This window comes from Anabas testudineus, chromosome 2 (assembly GCF_900324465.2).
Source record: "Anabas testudineus chromosome 2, fAnaTes1.2, whole genome shotgun sequence".
NCBI lineage: Eukaryota > Metazoa > Chordata > Actinopteri > Anabantiformes > Anabantidae > Anabas > Anabas testudineus.
In genome coordinates, this window is record NC_046611.1 from 28,432,958 (window position 1) to 28,456,679 (window position 23,722).

A 23,722-nucleotide genomic window follows, 5' to 3' on the forward strand; every position below is an offset into this window, starting at 1 on the left:
AATTGTATTAACAATACGATGCTTTTTCTTCTGCAATTAAAGTGTAAATAGGTAAAACAGCTACACTGACACGTCAATATGTCACTCCATGACAGCTTTAGGGTTACAAATAAGAAGAACTTCCTGGAACAGTCTTGTTAAAGCAGCATCTTACACAATCCACTGGTTTCCTCGTGCGTCTGTAGGGAAGAGAATGTGAATCTTTATCTGTCATTGCAGCTGTTTGGTATTTCTTTGGCCATTGTTGTGTATTTGTACTTGTTCAGTGGACAGAGAATGCATTTGTACTGTTCAAATTTGCATGTCTTTGTAGTCGTGTCTGTTATTGTATTTATTATGTACTCGTTAAGTACGTACATTTTCAGAATATGTACATATTATAATTATATATATATATGTGTGTGTGTGTAATATTTACCATCAGATTATACAGAGACTCTGATCCAGGCCCCCAGGCCTGTGCCTGTTCAACAACCCATCCATGGAACTTCTGAACAACACACCCCTTGGAAACGCTGATTCGTCACCTGAAGGCTATAAATTATTCTCCCAGAAGATGGAGCCATTTTGTTAGAAATGTTCAAAAAGACAGGACATACTGAAATTCCCAGTAGGTAGGAGAGCTGCCCCCACAGTCAGCCACTGCCGTGCATTGGTCTAACCAGTAAGGTTTGATCATCAATACCCCATAAAGGAATCAGATTGGTGGTCTATCACTGCCCAAATGTTATGTGAATGTTAAGTCAAGCCATTTGCAGAGAATGTGCTAGTTGAACAGTAATCATCACCTTATTTGCTTCTTTAACTACTGAGAACAGTTCTCAAATGCTTCTTAAAGTAGTAATTGAATTATTCACTGATGTATTTACCATTGACTGAGATAAATTGTCTTTTCTCTGCAGAACACAGACCACAATAGCATTTCTAATATATGATCAACTTGATAAACATCAAGGCAAACAGGGTTTCCTTGATTTTAATTAAAATGGCATCGTTTCTCCTCTAGCTGTCTAATTTATGTAGCATTAGTTGAGCTTGTTTACTTGTTTGTTTATTTATTATGTAGATATTGAGATGAAATTAAAATGTCATTGAGACAAACACCATTATAAAAAACAGACTTCAAAATAGTAAACTAATATGATAATACAACATATATTTTATGTGTATGTAAATAATTGTATTACTTATTCATTACGTTAATTATTGAATGTTGTTTTATTTTAACCGTGTACTGAGGGGTGGATCTGTTTCCTGCTGCTCCTCCTATTGGCCGGGCCTCCTGTCAATCCCCACAGGTCCCATGGTAACTGGCAGCTCATCAGTTGTTTCGTCAGTAGACGTGAACTCAACAGTGAAAAATGACGTGTTCTGATCTCAGTGAGCTGCTGGGATGAGTTCAGCTCAGTCACACAGGGACAGTTTTAATCTGAAGCAGGAGCTTGTCGCTGAGTTTAACACCCGTGTGCCAACTACGGTTACTGGTCCCAGTGTCGAGCCATGATCCCCGAGTGTCCCCGCTCCGGGGAGACCAGAAGCCGGACCCGAGTCCAGCATGGTCCCGCAGCCGAACTGCGTCAGGACCGCAGCGTCAGCGGCTTGTTGTCCGAAATCAGAAGCACCATCCAGGCCGGACCCTTCACCGAGCACTACACCATCATCCCCGGTAAAGAGCTCGGGAGGTAAGACCGCATTTATTTATTACAGAAATACATTAGAATATTTTATTCTTATTAACTAACTTTAGTTTGACACCAACGGTGACTCCAAATGATTTGTATTGTTTTGCTGAGAGTAAAATTAGCTGTGTTAAAATACAGCACTGTTGTATGAGCTGTAGGAACCGATTCATTTCAAGTAATGTATGGTTAGAGTGTGAAACGTGTATGTGCGGGACGCTGTGCGGGGCTCTGTGCGGGGCTGGTTTGATTGAGTTGTACCAGTAAACACAGCTGTCTGGGAATTCATTATTGACTGCTGATCTTCACCATGGTTCACTTATGTTAAACTAAACTAAACCCACTTCTGTTCCGTGTCCCAGTGAAGCTGCAGCTCTTCTCAGCCCAGTGAGCTGAGTGCAGCTCAGTCAGTGATGAAGTGATGAATTGACCTGATATCTGCTGCTGCCCTCACTGATGCACTGATGCATGAACATACACCGGTATTGACTTATGTCTGGATTCAAAAGCCATATCATTATTTGTTGGACGTTGTCATTAGATCTTTTTTTTTTACACGAGTGTGACTAAATAAAAGTTGTAAATGAAAAGGTTAATGTTATCATATCGGAAAACACATTCGTCTGTTTGTCTTTGGCACGCCAGTCTATTGTTTGGCACCTGGCAGCTATGTACCCTTTTGTACAACTAGTGTTTACAGGATTTCTTGTGGTTAATTAGAGGAAACACCCTCCCTCCTGTAGACTCAACTGATCTGGGACATATCCCCTAACGAAGTCACAAGGCCAATCCCTTTTTGATTAGAATATGCTTTTGCCATGACTAATCGCCCATATAGTGAATAGAGTCACACAGTCAGTGTGACTTGGTTCGCTGTCAACTTTTTGACAAAGTTAAAGCTGTTCTGGCTGTGATGTTGATTGTTGGTATCGTGGTGATAAGAACTGACTTTATTCTTAGTTGAATTATAATTATGTCAGCCAGCAATCTTGTGTTGTACAGCTATGCTAGAAATGTATGTTTGAGGCTTACAGGGCCACAACAAAGGCTGTGTGTGTGTGTGTGTGTGTGTGTGTGTGTGTGTGTGTGTGTGTGTGTGTGTGTGTGTGTGTGTGTGGCTTTACATCTCCTGACCTGACATTGTGACTGAGATTAGCTGCCGCATAACAACATGAACTGTTACATGAATCTGCAGCGCTCCTGTCATCTACACATTGTTGACAGTCGTGCACGTGGTCACGTTCATGTGCACGAAGGTCGTACGTGTCTTACTGTTTGATGTAAATACACTCTCAACTGTATAGAGAGTTAGTATCTCTATAGGACTCTCTAGGAAATGTATACATAATGTAATCAGCGTTTATTCTTCAGCAGTACTCTCAGCATATTAGCTCCATTTCTTGTCCAAAATACAGACCAACGCGTGACATTATGAGCAAAACTGGTGAGCCATCCTTTAGCAGTAACATGAGTAATGTCTTTATGAATTAAACTGCAGACTTGAGCTTTGTAATAATAAATAATTGGCTGATTTAGCTCACATTTGTTACGTTAATGTTCTGTTATGGAGCAACTCACTCATAATAAAAGTAAAAAGGCAAAAACATGTTCAGTGATTACGTTCAAAATCAGCATGACCCTCAGTGCTACTGTTTGCATTGTTGCTACACTATTGCCATAGTAATAAAGTCCTGGTGATCCATGGCCGTGTTTACCTGTAATAATACTGTTCTAAGCTCTGCACAGTCTTCACACACTGACAGGACTGACTCAATTCAGATCTTTTAACACAACAGAATGGGTTCACAATTTTTGGACTTCTCATTTATTGTAATTTGACGAGTGACGTAGGCTGGTCTCACATTAGTGCCAGCTTCAGTTGCATTTTGTAACTTTTAATTATAATAATAAATTTTAATTATTTGTTTTCTCATATTAAGTCTGGACAACATCTGGAGGATCAGGTCTGGACTTTATCTGAAATTGTCCTTTCACATGTAACACACAACAGGAGACTGTCAGAGTCATTCTCATTTACTGTGCTTTAGGGGTGGTAACTGGGTAGAGCTTGCAGGAGGCAGGACTTGACACACAAAGTTCACTGTGCAAATGATTTCTTCACAGCACATTAAGCCACCACAATCCGTGACATAGAAACATTGTCAACATGCCCACTAACTCACAGTAAATTCTCTAGACACATACCTGGACTATACTCAGACTTTACTCAGGCATTCAGGGAGCTAGGTTGGTGACTGACTCTGACATTTGCATTCCCACATGGAAATCGTCCAGGTGATATTTAGATACACCAAAAGAAAGTCACCACCTTGATTTAACTAAGCAAATAGGTAAGAGGCTCCCATTGGATAAATACTGCATGGATGATTATTTTTTAGTTTGCAACAAGTTATTTAACTGATGCAGTGAGTAGATTCTTATTTCTTAAACAACCATGCTGGAAGACACATCCTGTGATCGTGGATAAGGTCAAATTATTGGCAAAGAAAACACCTAAGGAGACTGATGAAACTACTAAAACTGGGTTAAGAACTGTCCAAAGCATTATTAAAAACTGAAAGGATAGTGGGGAACCATCATCTTCGAGGAAGAAATGTTGTCAGAAAAAAATCTTGATTGATAAAAAGAGAGGCAGGTGAAGTGATGCACCGTGCAAACCTGTGGGGGCAGTGCTATGATCTGGGGTTGCTGCAGTTGGTCAGGTCTAGGTTCAGCAATGTTGTGTCCAAAGAATGAATTCAGCTGACCAGGTTATTCCATCTATGGATTTTTTCTTTCCTGATGTCATGGGCATATTCCAAGATGACAAAAGCAGGATTTATCCGCTCAAACTGTGACAGAGTGGTTCAGGGAGCATGACACATCATTTTACACATTGGCCAGCACAGAGTCCAGACCTTAACCTCATTGAGAATCTTTGATATATCTCCCATCATCAATACAAGATCTTGGTGAAAAATTAACGTCACTCTGGACGGGAATAAATGTTGCGGCATTGCAGAAGCTTATCGAAAAAATGCCACGGTGAATGTGTGCTGTAAACAAAGCTAAAGGCGGTTCAATTTAATGTTAGAGTGTGTGACATTTTGTTTGGACGGGCACTGTTCCGGATTTCAGTACATGTTAGTTTCTATTTCTTCCATCCCAGAAGCAGTTTATAAAAAGCAATAATTTGTGAGGACATTTTTGTCCCACTCATACTACTGAATCATTAGTAGTTTCTTGATTGGTAGTTTTTTTTCCCCTGAATTTCTTACATTGACAGGGATCTGTCAAAACCAATGTGAATATGCCCAATGTGAGAATAGGTCTCTGTTGCTCTGAAAGCTCAGTGCTAAGAAATAAAGATAAAGTAATGAGTCTGTTCTGTGATTTCACTGACTTTATTAAGGAAAAAAGCTGAAATGATAATAAAGCCCTATACCTTTGGTTTCTACACCCTGCTAACACATTATGAGCTATGTAAGAAATCATTTGGAGTTTGGGAGCTATTCCACCTTAACAGCTTAGTTTTCAGCAGAGACATTGTTCTGGTGGTTAATCGGTGTAACAACAGATGAAGGGGATGTTGTTCTTTGGTAATACTACTCCCTGGCTGACTCTGGGCCAGTTACGTGGTTGAGCCCTCTGAACTTAGCGGTGGAATTCCATTCATGAGGCCTTTTCAGATTAAAGTCTTGGACGTAAACTTATGCCAGTACACTGCTCCGTGCGGACTGTTGTGGTGAGTTTTTTTTACCTGGATTAAGAACATCATCAAACGTACAAAAAGAGATTTAGTGACGGCACTACTTCAGTACTTTGATTACATTTTCTCATTAGTTTCTTCATCTTTATTTATTCCGGTGAAACAGAATCTGCTCTTTTAGTATGGAAGGTTCTGTCACATTATTCCACTCTGTTTTGTGCCTGTGGTTGAAATTCACGGCTTTACATCGGGGCTTAAAACTAAAGCACGATCATGAAACAAGCATGCAGAACATTCTGCCTGTAGCACAGAATTCTAGCAGAGTGTGTGTGTGTGTGAGTGTGTGTGTGAGAGTGTGTCTATGAAGTGCTAAGTGTGATGTGCATGGTAAGCATTTTCCAGGCTAAGATGGAGATGGATGCCGCCTATCTGATACGCTTCTCCACCCCCTTGCCCTCCCAGAATTTCTACTCTGTGGGAAAACTCCCTGCATGTGTGGACTGAGGCACAGATTTTCCTGCTTGTGGCCCACTCAGTTTCTCACTGGCCCTAAAAAGGGGCATGTTCAGGTTGCAGACAAACCTCAGTTTGTGCACTTACAAGACATGGGCCGATCTAATCAGTAAATACATTATACATTATCAGTAAAGACATTATCAGTTAATACATACATAAATACATAGCCGCTTTCACTTTTTTATGTTGATTTTGCAAGTCCAGAGCCAGTTGATATTAATAGCTATTTATTCCATACCAAATATGTAAAAGCCCAAGCTAGTGTTCCCCACAGTGTGAGAGTGTCTTCATCATATGGGTAATATATTGTGGTTGTTTGCCTTTTAAGAAAACACTGTGTAGTTCTTCAGTGTATGGAAGGGGAAGCTTTTCAAATTTATTGAAACAACAGAATCGAAGGAAAAAATAATACTTTGTACTACAGGCTATAAATCTCTTAAAAGAACAAAACAAAACTGTAAAGAAATATGTAGAAATATGGTCCAACACATATATTAATGCAGAGATGTTGTCTCTACATCACTGCCCTCTGTGACTCAGACTCATTGATCAGCACCGACAGCACCTTCTAACCTATCAGAGAAAATTAATTATATATTTTTGGAGCATTGTTATTTATTGATTTTTATGAGGACCTCTTTCTTAAGGAATGGTCAGAACATTGCACAGGTTCAGAATGGATTTTTTTTGAGTGCCATGCTAGCATTAGCTTATGTTGCATATTATACCTTTAATTGATCTCACTATAAAGTACTCAAAGACAATGGCCTTTTGCTGAAACAGGTTTTACATTTTTCCTCCAAAAATGTTCCAAAATGTGCAGAAACATTGATAATGACTTATCCGAGTTTTTGAAAAGTTGATTGTTAAGCTACGTTTAATACTAAATAATTTCCCACTGTCTGTTTCGCTGTCACACATAATCTATTTATTTTCACAAATTTTATATTTAAAAATACTTAAAATGACATTTCACCATTACAGTAACCAATTGCTGAGTCGCTCATGAATTTCATAATGTTGGTTTCCATCATCCAAATCTAGCTTAGAGTTTAACCAAATTCAAGGAAAATCCACAACAACCAAAAGTGAGTTTATAGACATGTTTATGCTGTACATGAGCGTTATATAATTTTAAGAGTTGGTTTGTCAAGATATACAGTGGCAAGAAAAAGTATGTGAACCTTTTATAATTTCATTGTTTTCTGCATTAATTTGTCTTTAACTTTTAGTCCATTCTTCCTGCTGAACTGCTTCAGAAATGCTTTTTTAATGGTGTATTCACTTGGTTGGAAGAATCTGTTGTGAATTCAACATTTGCTGTCTGACCCCCACTACCTACTAGCTGGTTGCTTTCAACTTTAGGGGTTGAGGTAGACTGAGGATAGAGGAGTTTAAGGTAATCCCTTAGAATAGGTCCCTGCAGTGGGAGTCCCAGATGGCTCACGGCCAAGCTCCTTTAGTGGCTACGACAATGGTGCAGCAGTCATGACCATAAGGAATTATGGTCAAGACCCAAAAGCTTTTTCCATGATGAGTCTTAGTGACAGAAATGGCCACTGTCTTATCAGCCCATATGGTCCTGAGCAGAGCTCTTTAGTGATTGCACATTACCACTCTGGAGAGAAGACTGCACTAGTTGGGATTGTTGGGAATGTCGTGGCTATGGTGACAATAATTAGTTTAACTAAACTGCTGATAATTGACCTCAAGTTAATCAAGTTAATTTTATTTAGTCTTGTACCGGAAGAGCATCTGTGTATGATATACAAATATATTTCACACAGACCCATCATAGCTTTAGCTAAACTTTACTCTCTTTTACTAGGTGTATGGTCTTTATACAGTAAGTGTACATTTTTAGAAATATATCTATGTATAATCAATTAAATAGCTAAATTCAGTTGGTGAATAACTTTGTAACGTAATATTTACACTTACAGTTAAGCTTCATACAGTATTTACTGTACCCTAGTTTGGGTGCTGCAACCTATTTAAATCAGTGATGCATAAATTTTACAATAACCATTTACACTATAACCACCATATGTTTGATCCTATGAACAGCTGGTGCAGTATATTACTGCACATAGAACACTGTAGGGCTCTGTGCTGAAACTTGGCTTTAGCCTGTGACCTCCCAAAGCCATTTATTACGTCCATTAAGCTGCTTCTTTTTATTAATTCTTACCATTCCATTACCTCTGCTTTGTATGTGTGGACACACACAAAAGACTGTTTTTAGTTTGTAGTCTGTGTATGAGCTTGCTGGCTTTAGAAATGTGCTGACACCACTTCAGAGGCTGTGGTTCCCAGTATGGTTTCTAAAGATGAGGCCCAGACTCACAAACCAAACAGCATCTATCTGCATGGTCACACCCACACTGCTTCCATGGGTCTTTGTGACAACTCAGTCGTGAGCGGTAACAGTCATAGTTAACTGTTTTGCCACATGTGTGCCTGTAACAGCAAATTAAGTATACATGCTGTATTATATATATGTTACAAAATATAGGGCTACAGTATATGAGCAATGTAACCCCCTGCATGCATGGATTAAATACAGGTTCACAGCAATCGTATTTCTCTTGTCCTCCAAATGCTGTAACAATTACTGTATGAAAAAAAGTCTTATAATCAGAAAACATCTATAAATGTTGTAATCTGTAGCCCCATGACTGTCACATGAAGCCAGCTGAGGATGACGCAGCCCAGTGCATTGCTTCAGGCCCAGAGCACCAAGTCCTTTATGGCTTCCACACAGTCTTCTTCATTGTGTTTTAACCTCACAACTTCTGTTCTTGACCTTAGCTGTGGTTTCACAAAGAATGAATGAGTAATCTTATCTTAAATATGTCTTTGTCTCTTATTTGATGTGCAGGCCAGATAGTTAGAATGAATGTTTTTATTGCCCCTGTAGCACAGAATGATTTGAAAACTAGTCTTTGAGTGTCTTGAGAAGTCTTTCAAGTCCATTTATTTTTCAAATTGTAATGAGTGTTGTGTTTTATCATAAGAAGAAAAGCCTGCAGCAAAAACGATAAGGCATCAAGTTTGATTTTATTGTTGTGGTAGGCAGTAAAAAGATAGTCAGATACATTTCTGACTGAATCAATCCTATTGTCTCCTCTGCTTGTAGCATGAATGTTGCATTTACTCATTGCTAGTTGAAGTGGACTTTTTAAATTAGTTTAGAATAGTTTTTAGTTTGGCTTTTTAATGCTAAGAGAATCAATAATAACTAGAAAAGGTTGCATTTTCTGAAGTAAGTAAACTTTTGGTAACAGTGTAAAAACTATAATACATGTTGTAGGATCAGGGACATGGGTCTGGTTTGTCAAATTTGAGCTGACAATCTATTGAAATATAATTACTGCTGGCATATAACATCTTAGTGACTAGTTCAAGCCTTGTAAAAGTTAGTTCATAACAGAGCTGCTGTATTGAATTGCATTAGATTGTACAGTTTCAACATACTAATTGCTTATGAGAATTTCAGCTTATTTCTGTTTTTTCTGAGTGGACACAAACGTTTTTTCTTTGCTTTAATCCTAAGAAGCCTTCATTTTGACATGAACAGACCGATCGCTAGCCACATTTGAAGAAGCAGACAGAAGTTCTGACATGACCTTGTGAGTGAGTCTTGGCAGTGGATTGGCGAGGTTCAGTCAGGGTACTGCTACTGATTACTGGTGCATTGACAGCAAACAGTAGCCAGAGGGAAGGCATGATGTTGGTCTGTCATCTCCATTACCAGCTGCATGTCAGAGGATTTCCCCTGGGCAGTGACCACCTTCCAGTCTGCAATAAATCTAGGTCAGGCCTGACAATTGTGGTAGAAAAAGAAAGAGAACTACAGCCAACAACATCCCCAGGGTGCTTCAGAAAATGTGTTTAACCTATGTTTTTAAATCCAGCATTAATACCAAATATTCATCTCTGAAGCTGTGTTTCAAATGGAACTTGATTTGGTCTCTGTCTAGTGCCAGTGTCAGCAATGACTAGTCTCTTTTTATCTTTTGGAACATTGGAGTCGCATTTTAATAAATACCTGAATTTTCAACTAATTAACTGACAACAAAACATAAATATACACATCCAAGTTTGTGTATCTGTTTTGGACATCTTAATCCTGAGGCAGATCAGCAGCAAGTAAATATATTATTAGAAAGAGGAAATAAGAAATCTGAGAGAGGTCCAATTTGTGCACATAATAAACCCATTTGTTTTCTATAGCTTTTGCAACTTTAGTGTATTTTATTGCAATTCTCCTTCTGGGCCATGGTACCAGTGTAGTTGTAATGTTGGCAATGACTGAAATCTACTGAAAATAATTTCTATTGAATAGGATTTAATATTGCATAGGCATCCGTGGTCCCCAGAGGATGGTTCTCATCATTTCAATTAGTTTGAATGTTGGATTTAAATGTATTTTTGAATTGTGCAGAAATGTGACTGTGGCTCAGGAAGTACAGTACGAAATTCACTAATCATATTAGTGAATAGTTGGCCAAGACACTGAATCCTGAGTTCCCCTAGTATGTACTGTATGTTCTTCACTTGTATGTTGCTATGGATAAAAGTACTTCTAGATTACTAAATGAAGTGCATGAAGTGCTCAGGTCACAAAATGAAGTATTGAACAAAATAGATTGGTGCATTATCCATTATTAAAGAACATCTAACCAATGACACGCATTATATTGTGATGGGGGAATTTCAGTTTTGCAGACATTTTCCATTTTTTGGTGAGTATGGTATCATAAAGTCACCTGATCAAACAGAGAACAGAATTCAGAAGATAAAACTTAGTCTGACTGAAATATGGAGCCATGATGATCACTGTGTTGTCTGTTAGCACAAACAACGTCCTCCAGTTCCACTCTAAACATGACCAATGTGTATTCAGCACTGATGGTCTTGTCTTCCAGGGGGAAATTTGCTGTGGTCAGAAAGTGTGTGGAAAAATGTACAGGCCACGAGTATGCTGCGAAGTTCATGAGGAAGAGACGGAAAGGCCAGGACTGCCGAATGGAGATCATCCATGAGATCGCAGTGCTTGAGTTAGCCACAGCCAGCTCCCGGGTGGTCAACCTCCACCAGGTCTATGAGATGGCTTCAGAGATGGTGCTGGTCTTGGAGTTGTGAGTATTAAACCTAAACCCACTCACTTAACACCCAGAAACATGAAATATGAACATCTGTCATACTATTACGAACATTTCCAATTTTTGATTGATTATCACCCATGGGTAAACGACCATGGGACGGTTTTTAATATTGGGTCATAAAAGTAATATATAAAAGTATATATATATATATATTTAGTGATATATTTCCCTTTAATACAGTTCACACAGGTAAAACTGTATATACATAATATTCAGGTGTTATACATGAGTATTGTGTTAGCTATACAGCTAGATTTAAGAAAAGCTTTTATCCAGTAGCAATAACTACATTAAACACCATAAAGAACGGACCATAGTGACAGTATGCTCACTTGTGGGAGTGAGAGCTGGTCTGGAGCACAATGTGATGTGACCTCTTTGATTACTTGAAGGGTTGTTTGTGTCTTATTTTGTCTTTTGACTGTCTCTGATTATTTATTCTGTTTTTTGTTTGTTTTTTTATTCCTTTCATTCTATATATATATATGGCACAGACTGGTTGGCACCTTAATCTCGTTGTACGATGTTGCAATGACAATAAAGTTTATCTTTATCTTTATCTTTATCTTTATCTTTTAATAATATATTGTCATCTTTAATTACAGTGTAATTAAAGACAGTATAGTTTTATATTCTATTACCAGCCAGTGTTTTAAGAGTGTAAAAGCTCCAACATTGTCAGTAGGCCTATTAGGAATAATAAAAAAAATCAATCAATGTGGAGATATCATCTATTAATTTAATAAATTATTAGCATACACACGTACACATTGTGTTGAAGGGTATGGGTGGATTGGGTTTCCTGTGGTCCAAGCTTATGACTGAGAGGTGACGGGACACACTGACAGCAGTTTGATGAGTTAAATCCATCAGTAACATCAGAATATAGACCAACTGGAGCACGGCTCAGTTTGACCCAGTATGTGGGATGCTCTCTCTCTCTGTCTCACACACACAGACACACACGCACGCACACACACACATACACACACACACACACACACACATATACACGTGATGCTCTATGGTGTTGACTACAGTAGCCACACCAGTTGTCGATGATCTCATCTCACTGGTCATGCCTGGGCAGTGCTTGACCTGGTTCCCATAGTGTGTGTGTGTGTGTGTGTGTGTGTGTGTGTGTGTGTGTGTGTGTGTGTGTGTGTGTGTGTGTGTGTGTGTGTGTGTGTGTCGCATCGTGACACGCCAGACTGATCAAGAATGTCTCTTTCACTTCCTCTCTTTCTGTCTTTCTGTCCTCATCTCTCTTCTCTTCCATGCTGTATTGGATTTTGCCTACATCCCTAGCTATACATGTAGCAAATACTAGAACACCATTTATGCACACACACTCACACATTTGTCTTTCAGCTGTGAGGATATTTGTTGATAAAACACATTCACATTATCCTAACATTTATTTTTACAAGATCTTAAGATAAACTTGTGGGTAGTGAATTCCTCAAATTACAGCTGAAGCAAATTCCAAAAGCTTCGTTTCACAGTTAAGATTAGGATGTTTGAACATTTATCTAAAATTGTCCATGAATCGGAAAAACTGTCTTTATAAATCCTTGTTGTCTCCACAGTGATATGAGTGACAGTGATGGTACATTTAGCACGTTGTAATGTAAAGTTGTAATGTGGAGCTGATGATTCAGCCCACATAAAGCTGGGAGTGTTCCAGTAGTACAGTTTGTTGTAAAAAATAGTTTTCTTTTTCTTCAGGAGCTAGTAATATCCAAAGTAGCTCCTCTCACCTGCAAACTCTGTTGACTTGATAAGTCAAACCAGAAAAGTGCCTTTGCACTGTTGCAGATGCACACGCCACACAATACAGTGTCCTCTTAAGGAGATTCCACAAATGCTCCAGTTAGCCCAGTCCTCCCCCACTTCAGTCCATAATCCCAGTCCCAGCCATTGTTCATAAAAAGGATAATCTCAGACTTAACTGCTCTGATCGAGGATGGTGTTCAGATACAGTCAACTGGCACACAGACACACACACAAACCATACTAAAGCAGAAGCACATTACTGTTTGGCAGGCATTATAATTCCAATATTATTCCCTCCTAAAATTAGAAAGAGTTATTTAAGGAATAGGAACAATATTATAAAATTTCACATTGATCCTCATAATAAAAGTTTTGCTGCAGACATGTTTATTTGTGGCACAGTGTACATTTTAGAGGTATAGTGTAGGTGCAGCAATTCAAAGTGTCATACTTTTCCACTGTGGTGTGGTTGCAGCACCTTCGCACGGTGGAACTACTGTTTAACTACTGATCTTAGATTTGGGCCGGACTACTACGCAGCATCCCTAAAAGAGGAAACAGAGGAGGCATGCACGTGAAACCCTGATGGCTGGCATGAGACAACAAGGTTGGCAGCTTGTCCAAGCTGTCTATGATGTCTCAGCTAGTCCACAACCTCTATGTTTAGGACCTCCTTCGTCCTTAAGAGGGTACACATCCTCAGCAGCTGCTCAAAGGCCCTGGGGAAACGTTACTATTGTTGGAAACATGATGGTGCACTAACAGCAGTGGCTGTGGAGTGTTTTCTCTGCTACGCCCATCAGCCAAACACCAACGCACACATATAAAAAAGAGCATGGCCTTCATCAGAGCAAGATAGAAGCCTCAACCTGAACCAAGTTTTTGTTCTATTGCTAAAATGGCAATGTTTAACAGTGGCTATCAAATGCTGAGCCACTGTAGGAAGGAGAAGTGCTCGTCTCCGCTGTTGTAAGCGGTACAATATAGTTTTCATAGATTGGTGATGCAAATGATAAATCACCATTTAAGGGCTCTGTCTGTGCCTCACTTTATATAATACCAGAGGCCGTCTGATAACAACGGGCAGCTGTGTTCTACACTTTAGGAATGTTACTGTGGAAATGAATCATACAGATTTTATCATTTTATTATTAAGATAAATGACTAGAGCCAACATTAGCTACATTAGACCATGAAAAACACCAACAAACAACAAAGAAAAAAGATGAGTTCAGGTGGGGATCATGTGAATGAAGTGGTAAGTGTCAGATGGGAGTGACCCTAGTGACTGCTGGAGCTCATGTCAGCACCATTCTGTCCACCCCCCCATTTTTATTTCTCCTCCGTGCTTTTTTTATACCAGGGGGAAATAGAGCAGAATTAAGTTTATAGTTTCTTGGACGGGATGTCAACAACACACTATTGTCCCTTATCTTCTGCCAAACTTTAATTTTGCTGACAGATATTTCAAATACTGGGGCAAATGGTGAGGAGGGCGCAAGCGAGGAGGGGGCAAATATTCAGCGAATCAGGGTCAGCTTGACATACAATACTATTCATACTCTGATGGAACGGGGGATATTAGTGTGGAAAACAGGCGAAGGGGCCAAAGCTTTTTTTTTCAGTGCTAGTAGGGCGAGAAAGAAAGTAAGTGATGAAGGGTGAGAGAAGGGAGGAAAGAAGGAAAGAGACACAGGCAAGAAGAGTGGAAATGTGATGGAGAGAACAGATGAACAGAAAGAGGAAGGCGTCCAGTGAGGATGAATGAGAACGATAGAGAGCTCCGTGGCCCCATTGATGGCTGAGCTCCAGCTGGGAGTTCATTATGTCAGTTGAGCCGCACGAGCGCACGTGACCAGCCAGAGCATGGCCACTCGCCCAGACAGTCATACAGGAAAAAAATAACCACAGGAATTACTTGACAGTTCACGCTGACTTCTTAGTAGTCACACTAACCAACTGCTTTGTAACTCTATAGATTATATTACTGACCTTTTCTATTAACTCCTGCTCATCTTGGTCATAAATAAAGGATAAGAGTAATGTTCTTCTATTAATAATGTTCTCAAAAGGACTAAAACCAAATCAAGACACTCTTTCTGACTTCTGACCTCCCTATCCTGCCTCAGCCCCAGAAAGTGACGAAATCATTAACAACAGATCCCAAATATAAAAAAAGGCTCAACAATGTCCTAAAACAGCCAGTCTCTGTAGTTTTTAGCAAGCCTTACTCAGACAGGAAGTGAGTTGATCGGCACAGACAAACTATATAGTTGAGGCTTGACTCAGTTGGATAGTAGTGGGATATTTACAGTTGAAGTTGATGGATCTAATGTTCTAGATACTTTTTCCTACATTTAAATGAAGTTGTAGCATCACTTTCTACATGAAAACATCTACAGACAGTATAGTAAATTGCCATTACAAGATGTACAAATCTAAATTAAACGACTGGCTGTTACAGCTGTCACTATGACTCGCTCTATAGAGGTCCACCGTTCATATTGCCCTGGGGCCTCGTAGCAGGTGAACTTGGCCCTAAATATAATTGAGGTGATGTCAGATTTCAGGCATTGGCACCAATGTGGGTCCACTGCCAGACTGTAAGTTGCTATTTCTCTGCTGTAAATGGAGAGATTAACAAGTGGGAAAGTCCCATTTGACATGAATACGTTATGAATGGACGGCCACTGTGAGGCATTTACTTGACCTCACTCTGACTTTATCGTTCCCCCCTCTCTCTCTCTCTCTGTCACACACATGCAGTGTCTCTGCAGTTCTTTAGGGGGATTGTTTTCTTCATCTCCACTGATCTGTTGCGGGTGGTGCCTCTGTTCCTCCACTCATTCTCTGTGAATCCCTGTCACACATCCTTGTACAGTAAATATCTAATTTTACTTTCAGTGTCTGTCAGTTGAGGATGTCCTGCAAACCCTTTCGCCTTCCCCCAGCTTTACATGTGTTTTTTTCTTAAATATGTCATAAATGAACATGTTCTTTACTGTAGGTCATCTAATGTTAGAGTTGAGTGGCAACGGGTGGCTGATCAAAGCTGAATTGATCCCCACAGCACTGACTTGGCACTGGTTTCATTAATTACATTAACAACCCGCCAATCAAACTCTGACCGCCCTCTGTCCACATGAACCTGACCTCTCGCCGGGATTCAGAGCCGCTGTCAGGTTTCAGGGGCAACACACAGGCAGCAGGCTAATCTGCTTTTACTTGGGGTCACATCACTGGTGGGGTCCCTTTGAAATGATGAACATTATAGACTTAATGATGAGTTGATTATTTAGAGTAGTAAGGCTTATTTATGAAAGGTTCCACAGCAGAGCAGGAACATTAGCAGCAGTAGTTGTTGATTTTTTTAGACTATTCATTTCTGTCTGATCCTCTAAAGAATGAGCCTTCATTCCAACAGTTCACTGCACGTGCTGATAGGAGCCGTGTATTCCTGTGTGTACGTTCCCTGAGCTGACCTAAATGTTAATCATAATTCTCCTTTTCTTGGGTTCTGTTTTCCTTATTAGAGCAGCAAACAGATTTATACAGTCTACACACAGAAGAATGTGCTGAAACCTACTGTTAAAAAAAGAGAAAAACTGTTGTTACTAGTAGTTAGGTTTAAACCCTAACAGCTAATTAAACATTTATACAAATATTCTTTATATATCTAAACATCTGCATAATGAGCAGACATGCACAGGGCATGTGTAACTAAGTCTGTTGAGGAGCTGCTTCTTCTCACTGTTGCTGCTGTTCAGAGTTGACGTTATATATCTGTACTGTGGTGGTCAGGTGAAGGGCAGTTGTAACAGGCACTGAAGAAGAAATACATGGACAAGCAACGTGGTGGAACAATAACAAAAGATTCACAAATGCAGTTTAAAAAGAGTACCAACTCCTGGTTTGGACCCCTTTTGGATTTTACGCTGACCTGATTAAGACGACCTTCAAGAAACAAAACACAGCTATCAGTACATTGCCACCTTTCTCACCATCATCCCAGTTTGATTAGGAGAAGAACAGACATTAAGAATAAGTCTGTCCATATTCTTGTTACACTGAGATTTACATGTGCTGTTTTGAGCCTGTGCACTGTTCTGTTGCACATACAGGACTATGATAAGTGTATGGGTGTTTGACTTTCATGTTCATGGTTCTAATCTCCAGACCAATGTTTTTGCTCTCTCAGTCATATCAAAGGGCGTTTCTTCTCACCTTGAAAATCCAAAACATTCACAGTCACTCCTCCCCTACCTCACCCTCCCTACCTTCCTCTGAGATAAGGCCTAATTGTCCTAAACCCTGAGGGGCACCTTGCCTATTCCTGACTGCCCTCGCTCTTTCTCTTTGTGAGTATCTAATTGAGTTTATCCCTCAGTTTATCTCAGGTCATAGGACATTAAAGGTTCCTTCAGGAATACAGTAGGTTCAGAAAGTTTTCATTTTGCTGTTTATTTTATAATCACAGCCCTGTTTTCTCATGGTAGACGTGGAGAGAATGTGATCACTCAACAGTACAAATGGCCTCCTTCAAGTGAAGCTCGTAATTAGTTTGCTATATTTGGAGGTGCTATGTTATTTCTGCCACCGCCTCCAGCAACTGAAAACACACACACACACATTTACACATTGGCGCTATTGTCGGTGATTTATTTCTATGGTGTCCTGTGGGATTCACAATAAAAGCCTGACATCATTTTGATGAGGTTGTGGGTGAAACACGGCACCGGGAGTGCAGTTTGGGTTTCCTGTGGGTGACCTGGTTTCCTCCCAGAGTCCAAACACATGCACATTAGGTCAACTGGGAACTCTAAATTACATGCAAATGTGTTTGTCTGTGTCTGTATCCAAGAATGATAACCTGCTGTAGCTCCCCTGACCTTACACTTACGGTAGATTGATGCTTTCACCAAACTCAGCCGAGCTGAGCTCTGACAGTTTGTATTTCTACCTGCTGTATCTTGTGCAGTGCGGCTGGAGGCGAGATCTTCAACCAGTGTGTGTCAGATCGGGAGGATGAGGCCTTCAGAGAAGAGGACGTGAAGAGGCTCATGAAGCAGATACTGGAGGGAGTCGCCTTCCTCCACCAGAACGACATAGTCCACCTGGACCTGAAAGTTAGTGGTGACATGCTCACATGATTCTCCAGCAGCACCTGCAGTTTCACTATCACCCTTATTGGTTAATGATCTCCAAAATTGAACAAATCAGATGGTTTTGTTCAGTTCACTTAAATACTGTACCTGAAAAAAAAAAAGGTATCTCTTTTGATACGTAGCCATGTAGAGGATTTTGGTTTTACTCTTCCAGGTTTTCAGATAATGTCGAGATTTATGATTCAAGTACAAAGCAGGTGAATGGAATTACGTTTGCAGGGCTCACATGGTTTGAAAAACAAATACTACAACCAATAATATTTGTGTTATTCTGGACAATCCATAGAGCAGCCTGTCAACATTTCATGCTTTCTACTGAACATGAGCAAACTAAGCAAAAGAAAAAGGGGTCTCTGAAACACAGAAGCTGTGTGGAGCATTTGTGTTAAAATGGTTTGTGGTCTTGAATCATTAGATACAGTGATCAATAGCGACATCTACTGGTAAATTATTGAACCTACATTTGTATGGCTGAAGTAAAGCTAGTGACCAAGGTAAAGCAGTCATCCAAGCGATCTAAATGCTTTCATCATTATTTATTAATTACATTATTCTGTTCAGTAATGGTTGTATATGAAAACTGTTCCCGTGTACTGAGCTACAGTGCATTAGTATCCTGTATAACACAGGTGGAAACCTAAAAGTCATAAATAAGATAGTAAGTATTAAATAGAAGATTACATGCTAGTGATTAAAAAGATGGACATGTGTGGTGGCAACATGCAAACATATGCTGTCCTGTGATGTCTTGTCAGCCTCAGAACATCCTGCTGACCAGCAGCTCTCCTCTGGGTGACATTAAGATCGTGGACTTTGGTCTGTCCAGGATGATCTGCAGCCACCAGGAGCTCAGAGAGATTATGGGAACCCCAGAGTATGTTGGTGAGTCGCTGCTTAACCTCATGTCTACCACTGAGAGCTCATTTTAAATGAATTAAATCACAAACACAGTGTATTGTAACATATTGTCGTATCTTTTCAGCTCCTGAGATCCTTAATTACGAGCCCATAAGCACAGCAACAGATATGTGGTAAGAAAATTCAAACAATGCTGATAATGTTCATGAAGAAGGTCACAAACGTAGCTGCACACAGGACCTGTCTGTCTGTTTTAAGTAGAAAATAACTTTTTTCTACAAATAGAGTTTATAGTTGGTTACAGTCACATATCTGTTACTGTGAAGAATTTCTAACAGCTCTAACGTTGGTTCCCCCTGTTGGTCAAATCAGACACCGTGGAAGAAAGCAACCCCCCAGGCAGGGTGACCACACAGAAGGCACTAACTCTTATTTTAGATAAAAAGTTCACTTTAAATCTGCATACAGCTGTTTTAAAAACAGCTTCATGTATAATAAACAGGTTCACACTTATTATTTTTTGTAGCTGCCCCTACATTCATTTTGTTGCAGTTTGTCAATGTGTATGATTAGAAATCACAGTGAACAGTCTCAGATTTTATTATTTTAATAACCCCATCTGCACTGTGCTTCCCAATGTGTGTACAGGAGTATTGGTGTTTTGGCCTACGTGATGCTGACAGGAATCTCTCCATTTGTGGGCGAGGACAAGCAGGAGACATTTCTCAACATTTCCCAGCTCAATGTGAGCTACACCGAGGAGGAGGTGCTCCAGCTGGACCAGGCAGCTCTGTCCTTCATCCAGATGCTGCTTCGGAAACGGCCACAGTCAGTCTACACGTCACCGCTCCACATAAAGACGCATTATGTAGATAGTAACAGTCGATGTGCAGAGCATTCACAGCTCTAGGAGTATCTCGGCTTGATGTATATATACATGTGTACAACGCCTGTGTTTATGTGTGTTCAGGGATAGAGCCACAGCGGAGCAGTGTCTCAAACACCCCTGGCTTAAGTCTTCAGACTGTCAAGACACCCAGACAGTGGAGGAGATCGTCCTAGTGAAGGACAAGGAGGCATCCAGCACCACCAGTAGCTCCACCAGTAGTCCTGAACCCCCCAGCAGCGCAACTACACCTGAGGAGGAGGAGGATGGCCCAGTGACAGAGGAGCTGATAGTCATGGCTGCATATACTCTGGGTCAGTGCCGCCAGTCCTCCACCTCAGAGAAGGAGGCCCTGGCTGCTGAGCAGAAGGCCATCTCCAAACGCTTCAAGTTTGAGGAGCCATTCAGTGCCCTGCAGGAGGTCCCTGGGGAGTTCATCTACTGAGCCCCACGCAACCTCTGACGGTCCTGTTTGAGGAGGAGAAGTTAGTGTTGTCACGGTAACCTTATTACAGATGATTTCAACTCCCCTCCATATATATTGTATATGTATAATCAGATGCTGTTACACAGTCAGTCTGATTTCATTTAAGCACTTGGATTCTTTAAGTACCTACTCACACACAGTACTTCTCCAGTAATACATCATCTTGCTTGAAACCCACCCACTCCGACAGCTACAGTAGATTTATGTTTGTTGCTTTTCATTTGGTTTGCTGCTGTAGTGTTTTCCCCTTTGAGTAACTTGTGAAATGTCAGGACGTGTGAGACACAGATCTTCTACAAGTCACTGTACAGTTTGGAAATGTAACTTTGAAAGGGGAGGTCTTTTTTTTACCAGGGCAGCTGTCAACAGTTAAACACAAAGAAACCCAGCACAGAAGAGGCAGAGAGACGGAGGCTGAATTCAGAGATCCAGCTTCTGGACTGGGGCCGTTCATTCTCTAAGTGTTCATGCACAATGCTCCAGCACAGGACTTAAGAGATGAGAGATTGAGCGACAGGAAATCACATTTTGTGAACTGAGAAGTCCAAAGGCAGTTGACTAATATTTTCATTTGAAAAAAAAAAAACAGACAAACTAAAAAGCGATAAATTGACATATTTGACTGTTTTGTCCAATCAGCAGTTTGTCTGCTGCTTTCAAACATGTCTTCCTCAGGAGGTGTTTATTTACACATTATTATTTTAATGTGATAGAATAACTTACTGGTTAAGTCTCCGTGTAAACCAAACCTCATCCTAGTATCTAGAAAGATACTAGGACTTTAACCTGATATGCAAGCTGTGTAATGAGCAGGACAATGACAGTGAGACACTGTCTCTTATTGAGGGTTAGTCAAGCATTAGGAGCATTTGTGTTCCAGCACCATGTATTGGTCAATAATGACCGAGTATATTAACAGGTGTAGGATGTCCAACGATTTCCAGTATATAAGCAAATTAAAAAACTATGCAGAGGTAAGTTCAGCTGGACAGGATAATAATTGTAGAAAAGATCCTGTGTGGAGATGGGGGCAGTTTAGTCTTCATCACTGCATAAGACATCAGGGAGCATCCAGAAGTACAAGATACTCAATAATAAAAGGACAAATCTTATTGAACACCAGATACAGTATGTAAAAGTCCGGCTTATACGTTATTTCCTAGAGTGACTGATACCTCCTTTCAGTTCAGCTCCAGATAAATAAGCATCTTAACATAGGTGTATATAGCACGGTTCCAGTTGTCATATATCCTCAGTACATGTTTACTGGTGGCTGAGCTGATGTGCCGTTGGGACAGTTTCACACTTACTACAAAACAGTGAGAAGAAACTCAAACAGACTTTTTTATTTTTGTTTGAATTAAGCTGAATTTGTGTCTGTTCCTTGTTGTGCGCTGACTCCTAACTCCATTCTGTTTTTATTTTCTCCTCATTTTGTATTTGGTGCCATGCTTGGAGATAATATTTGATGATTTAAAGTCCTGCTGTTTTTATTTCAGGTGTTTCTGTGTAATATTCAAATTTCTTAGAAGCAGAATTTGAGATCTTTCTAATTCTCTGTACATGATGCAAACGTTCTTGTTTTTAAGGAGTGTAAATGCCACATAGTGACCTTCCCGGGTTGCAGTGCTCTCTGGAGCTCTAAAGACGGATCATTTTAAACGTGTACATGTGGACGGCGATTGTGCTCTAGACTGGATGTGTACTGTAAATGTGTGTCTATAAAACAGTAAGCTCTGTTACTATAGAAGCAGATTTGTACATGAATGTCCCCTACTGTAAATAAAGGTTTCAAAAGTGTGTTGAGATATATCGTAGTTATTTACGAGCACAGTGATCACATGTTCACCAAGGGTTCAGAAGCTTGAACAGCAGTGAAAGCTAAGAGCAGGTGTGCAGCCTGGCCACAAATATGTAGCTGCATTATTGAATGAAATAAGAAATAATGAAGCTTGTCAAGATATAATGATGTGCAATGTCAGTGTGTCTGTAGTGGAGCAGTAGTTCACCTCCTGGTTTCTCCTGGTCACTGAAGTGTTGCCATGAACCAGAACAGTTTCCTTATGGGCTCAATGAAGTATTTAAAAAAATGCATTTCAAAGATGAAGAGGGATCAAAGTGAGAATAAAAGATGTCTTAAAACTATTCAGCAGCGCTCTTTGCAGTTTTTGCTGCGACACTTCATCACACTGGGACCAGATCTGGACAAATGCAGGCCACTCAGCAACTTGTCATGGTCCTTCCCAGCAGCTGTTAGTGTGAATAAACGTTCCCTCAGACCACTTTCTGTAAGGTGTCTCTTCTGTCATTTGACAGAGAACCGTGTCTGAGAGATGTTATCATAAATAGCCACTCCTGGTGAATCATAATTCATTCACTAATTCATTTAACTCTAATTAAACTTGACGGCCGTTACCCCCTTTTAGCCTCTTGATGCCAGTGTGATATTCTTTAGTTCATGATGCTTTCAGAGGTGGTGAATAAAACACACTGTACAAGTGGTTAGAGACAAGGTCCGAGTTACAACACTAATGTTACAGTCATACCTAAGCTCTGAGAAAGGTTCCTCTTAAAGGATCTTTTATGTTAACCTAATTAGATGGAGTTTTGTTAGTGTGTGATATATAATTTTTCCAACAAAATGTGTATTGTGCATTCAAATCACAGGGGCCAGACATGGGCCTGATGCTAGTGTCTGTTATGAATGTGTTGACGCCTGTAACAACAGGCTTCAGGGAAGATAATAGCACATCTTTGGTAGTAAGTTCATTTGAAAATGGACATTAGTGAGTAATTAAAGAGAACCAACAACAGTTTGCTCTCATTCTCTGTCTGATCCTGTCATCTGTGTGGGTTGAGGGTTGTAAATCAAAACAGTGAGCTGCTGCAGGTCTGCCGGTTTGTCACCAACAGCTCCTTTCACATTTCAAACTGTGATCTGATCTCTGATTTGTTTTTTTGAAAAGGAAATGAGGTCAACTCCAACGTTGATGGTCTCACTAGCAGCTTGTTACTCTGTGTGTTAAAATGTTCACTGGCTCCACAGAATACACAACAACAACTACGTAGCTTTGTGCTAAAACTACTTGATATTCACCAACTAATCTCCACGGGAACAGCTTGTGTTTCACAGCTTTCTTTTTCTTTTCTTTATCGTTTGTGCGGCACATACAAACGTGTCCTAGTGCAGTTTTAATGTTTCTAGCGAGGTCAGACAGGACCAGCAGCAGCACACTGAATTACAGATGCACCACCGCGTTCACAGAAACGGGCCACAAGAAGGAGAGTGAGAAGAAGAAAACAGTCAAACCAAACTGAGACTGAACGGCCACCAACAGTCCAACAGCAGCTCCCTTATGTTTCTGAATTGTGCTTCACATCTCTGCTTCGGCTGGAGTGTTTACGCTGGCACGTCCCCAGTAATTACTACACCAGGGCTCATTTGTCTGGGGGCACTGCTGGAAATGGAGTAGAT

At 40.2% G+C, this 23,722-nt stretch overlaps 1 protein-coding gene across 1 annotated transcript; it reads left to right on the top strand.

Annotated features, from left to right (window-relative positions):
- Positions 1-1,355: 1,355 nt before the first annotated feature.
- On the top strand, positions 1,356-22,047 carry stk17a (serine/threonine kinase 17a). Its single transcript, XM_026361249.2, has 7 exons — positions 1,356-1,682; positions 10,836-11,048; positions 17,830-17,977; positions 18,772-18,898; positions 18,999-19,047; positions 19,523-19,702; positions 19,845-22,047. Exons 1-7 carry the CDS (start codon positions 1,501-1,503, stop codon positions 20,203-20,205), a joined length of 1,260 nt encoding a protein of 419 aa, XP_026217034.1. The 5' UTR covers positions 1,356-1,500; the 3' UTR covers positions 20,206-22,047.
- The last annotated feature ends 1,675 nt before the right edge of the window (positions 22,048-23,722 follow it).

What these genes read in the sequence shown, in the direction of transcription:
- stk17a (XM_026361249.2), top strand. Translation starts at nt 1,501, where the DNA reads ATGATCCCCGAGTGTCCCCGCTCCGGGGAGACCAGAAGCCGGACCCGA. An exon ending in TAGTCCACCTGGACCTGAAA is followed by an intron (nt 17,978 to 18,771) that starts GTTAGTGGTGAC and finishes ATGTCTTGTCAG; the next exon opens with CCTCAGAACATCCTGCTGAC. An exon ending in GGGAACCCCAGAGTATGTTG is followed by an intron (nt 18,899 to 18,998) that starts GTGAGTCGCTGC and finishes GTATCTTTTCAG; the next exon opens with CTCCTGAGATCCTTAATTAC.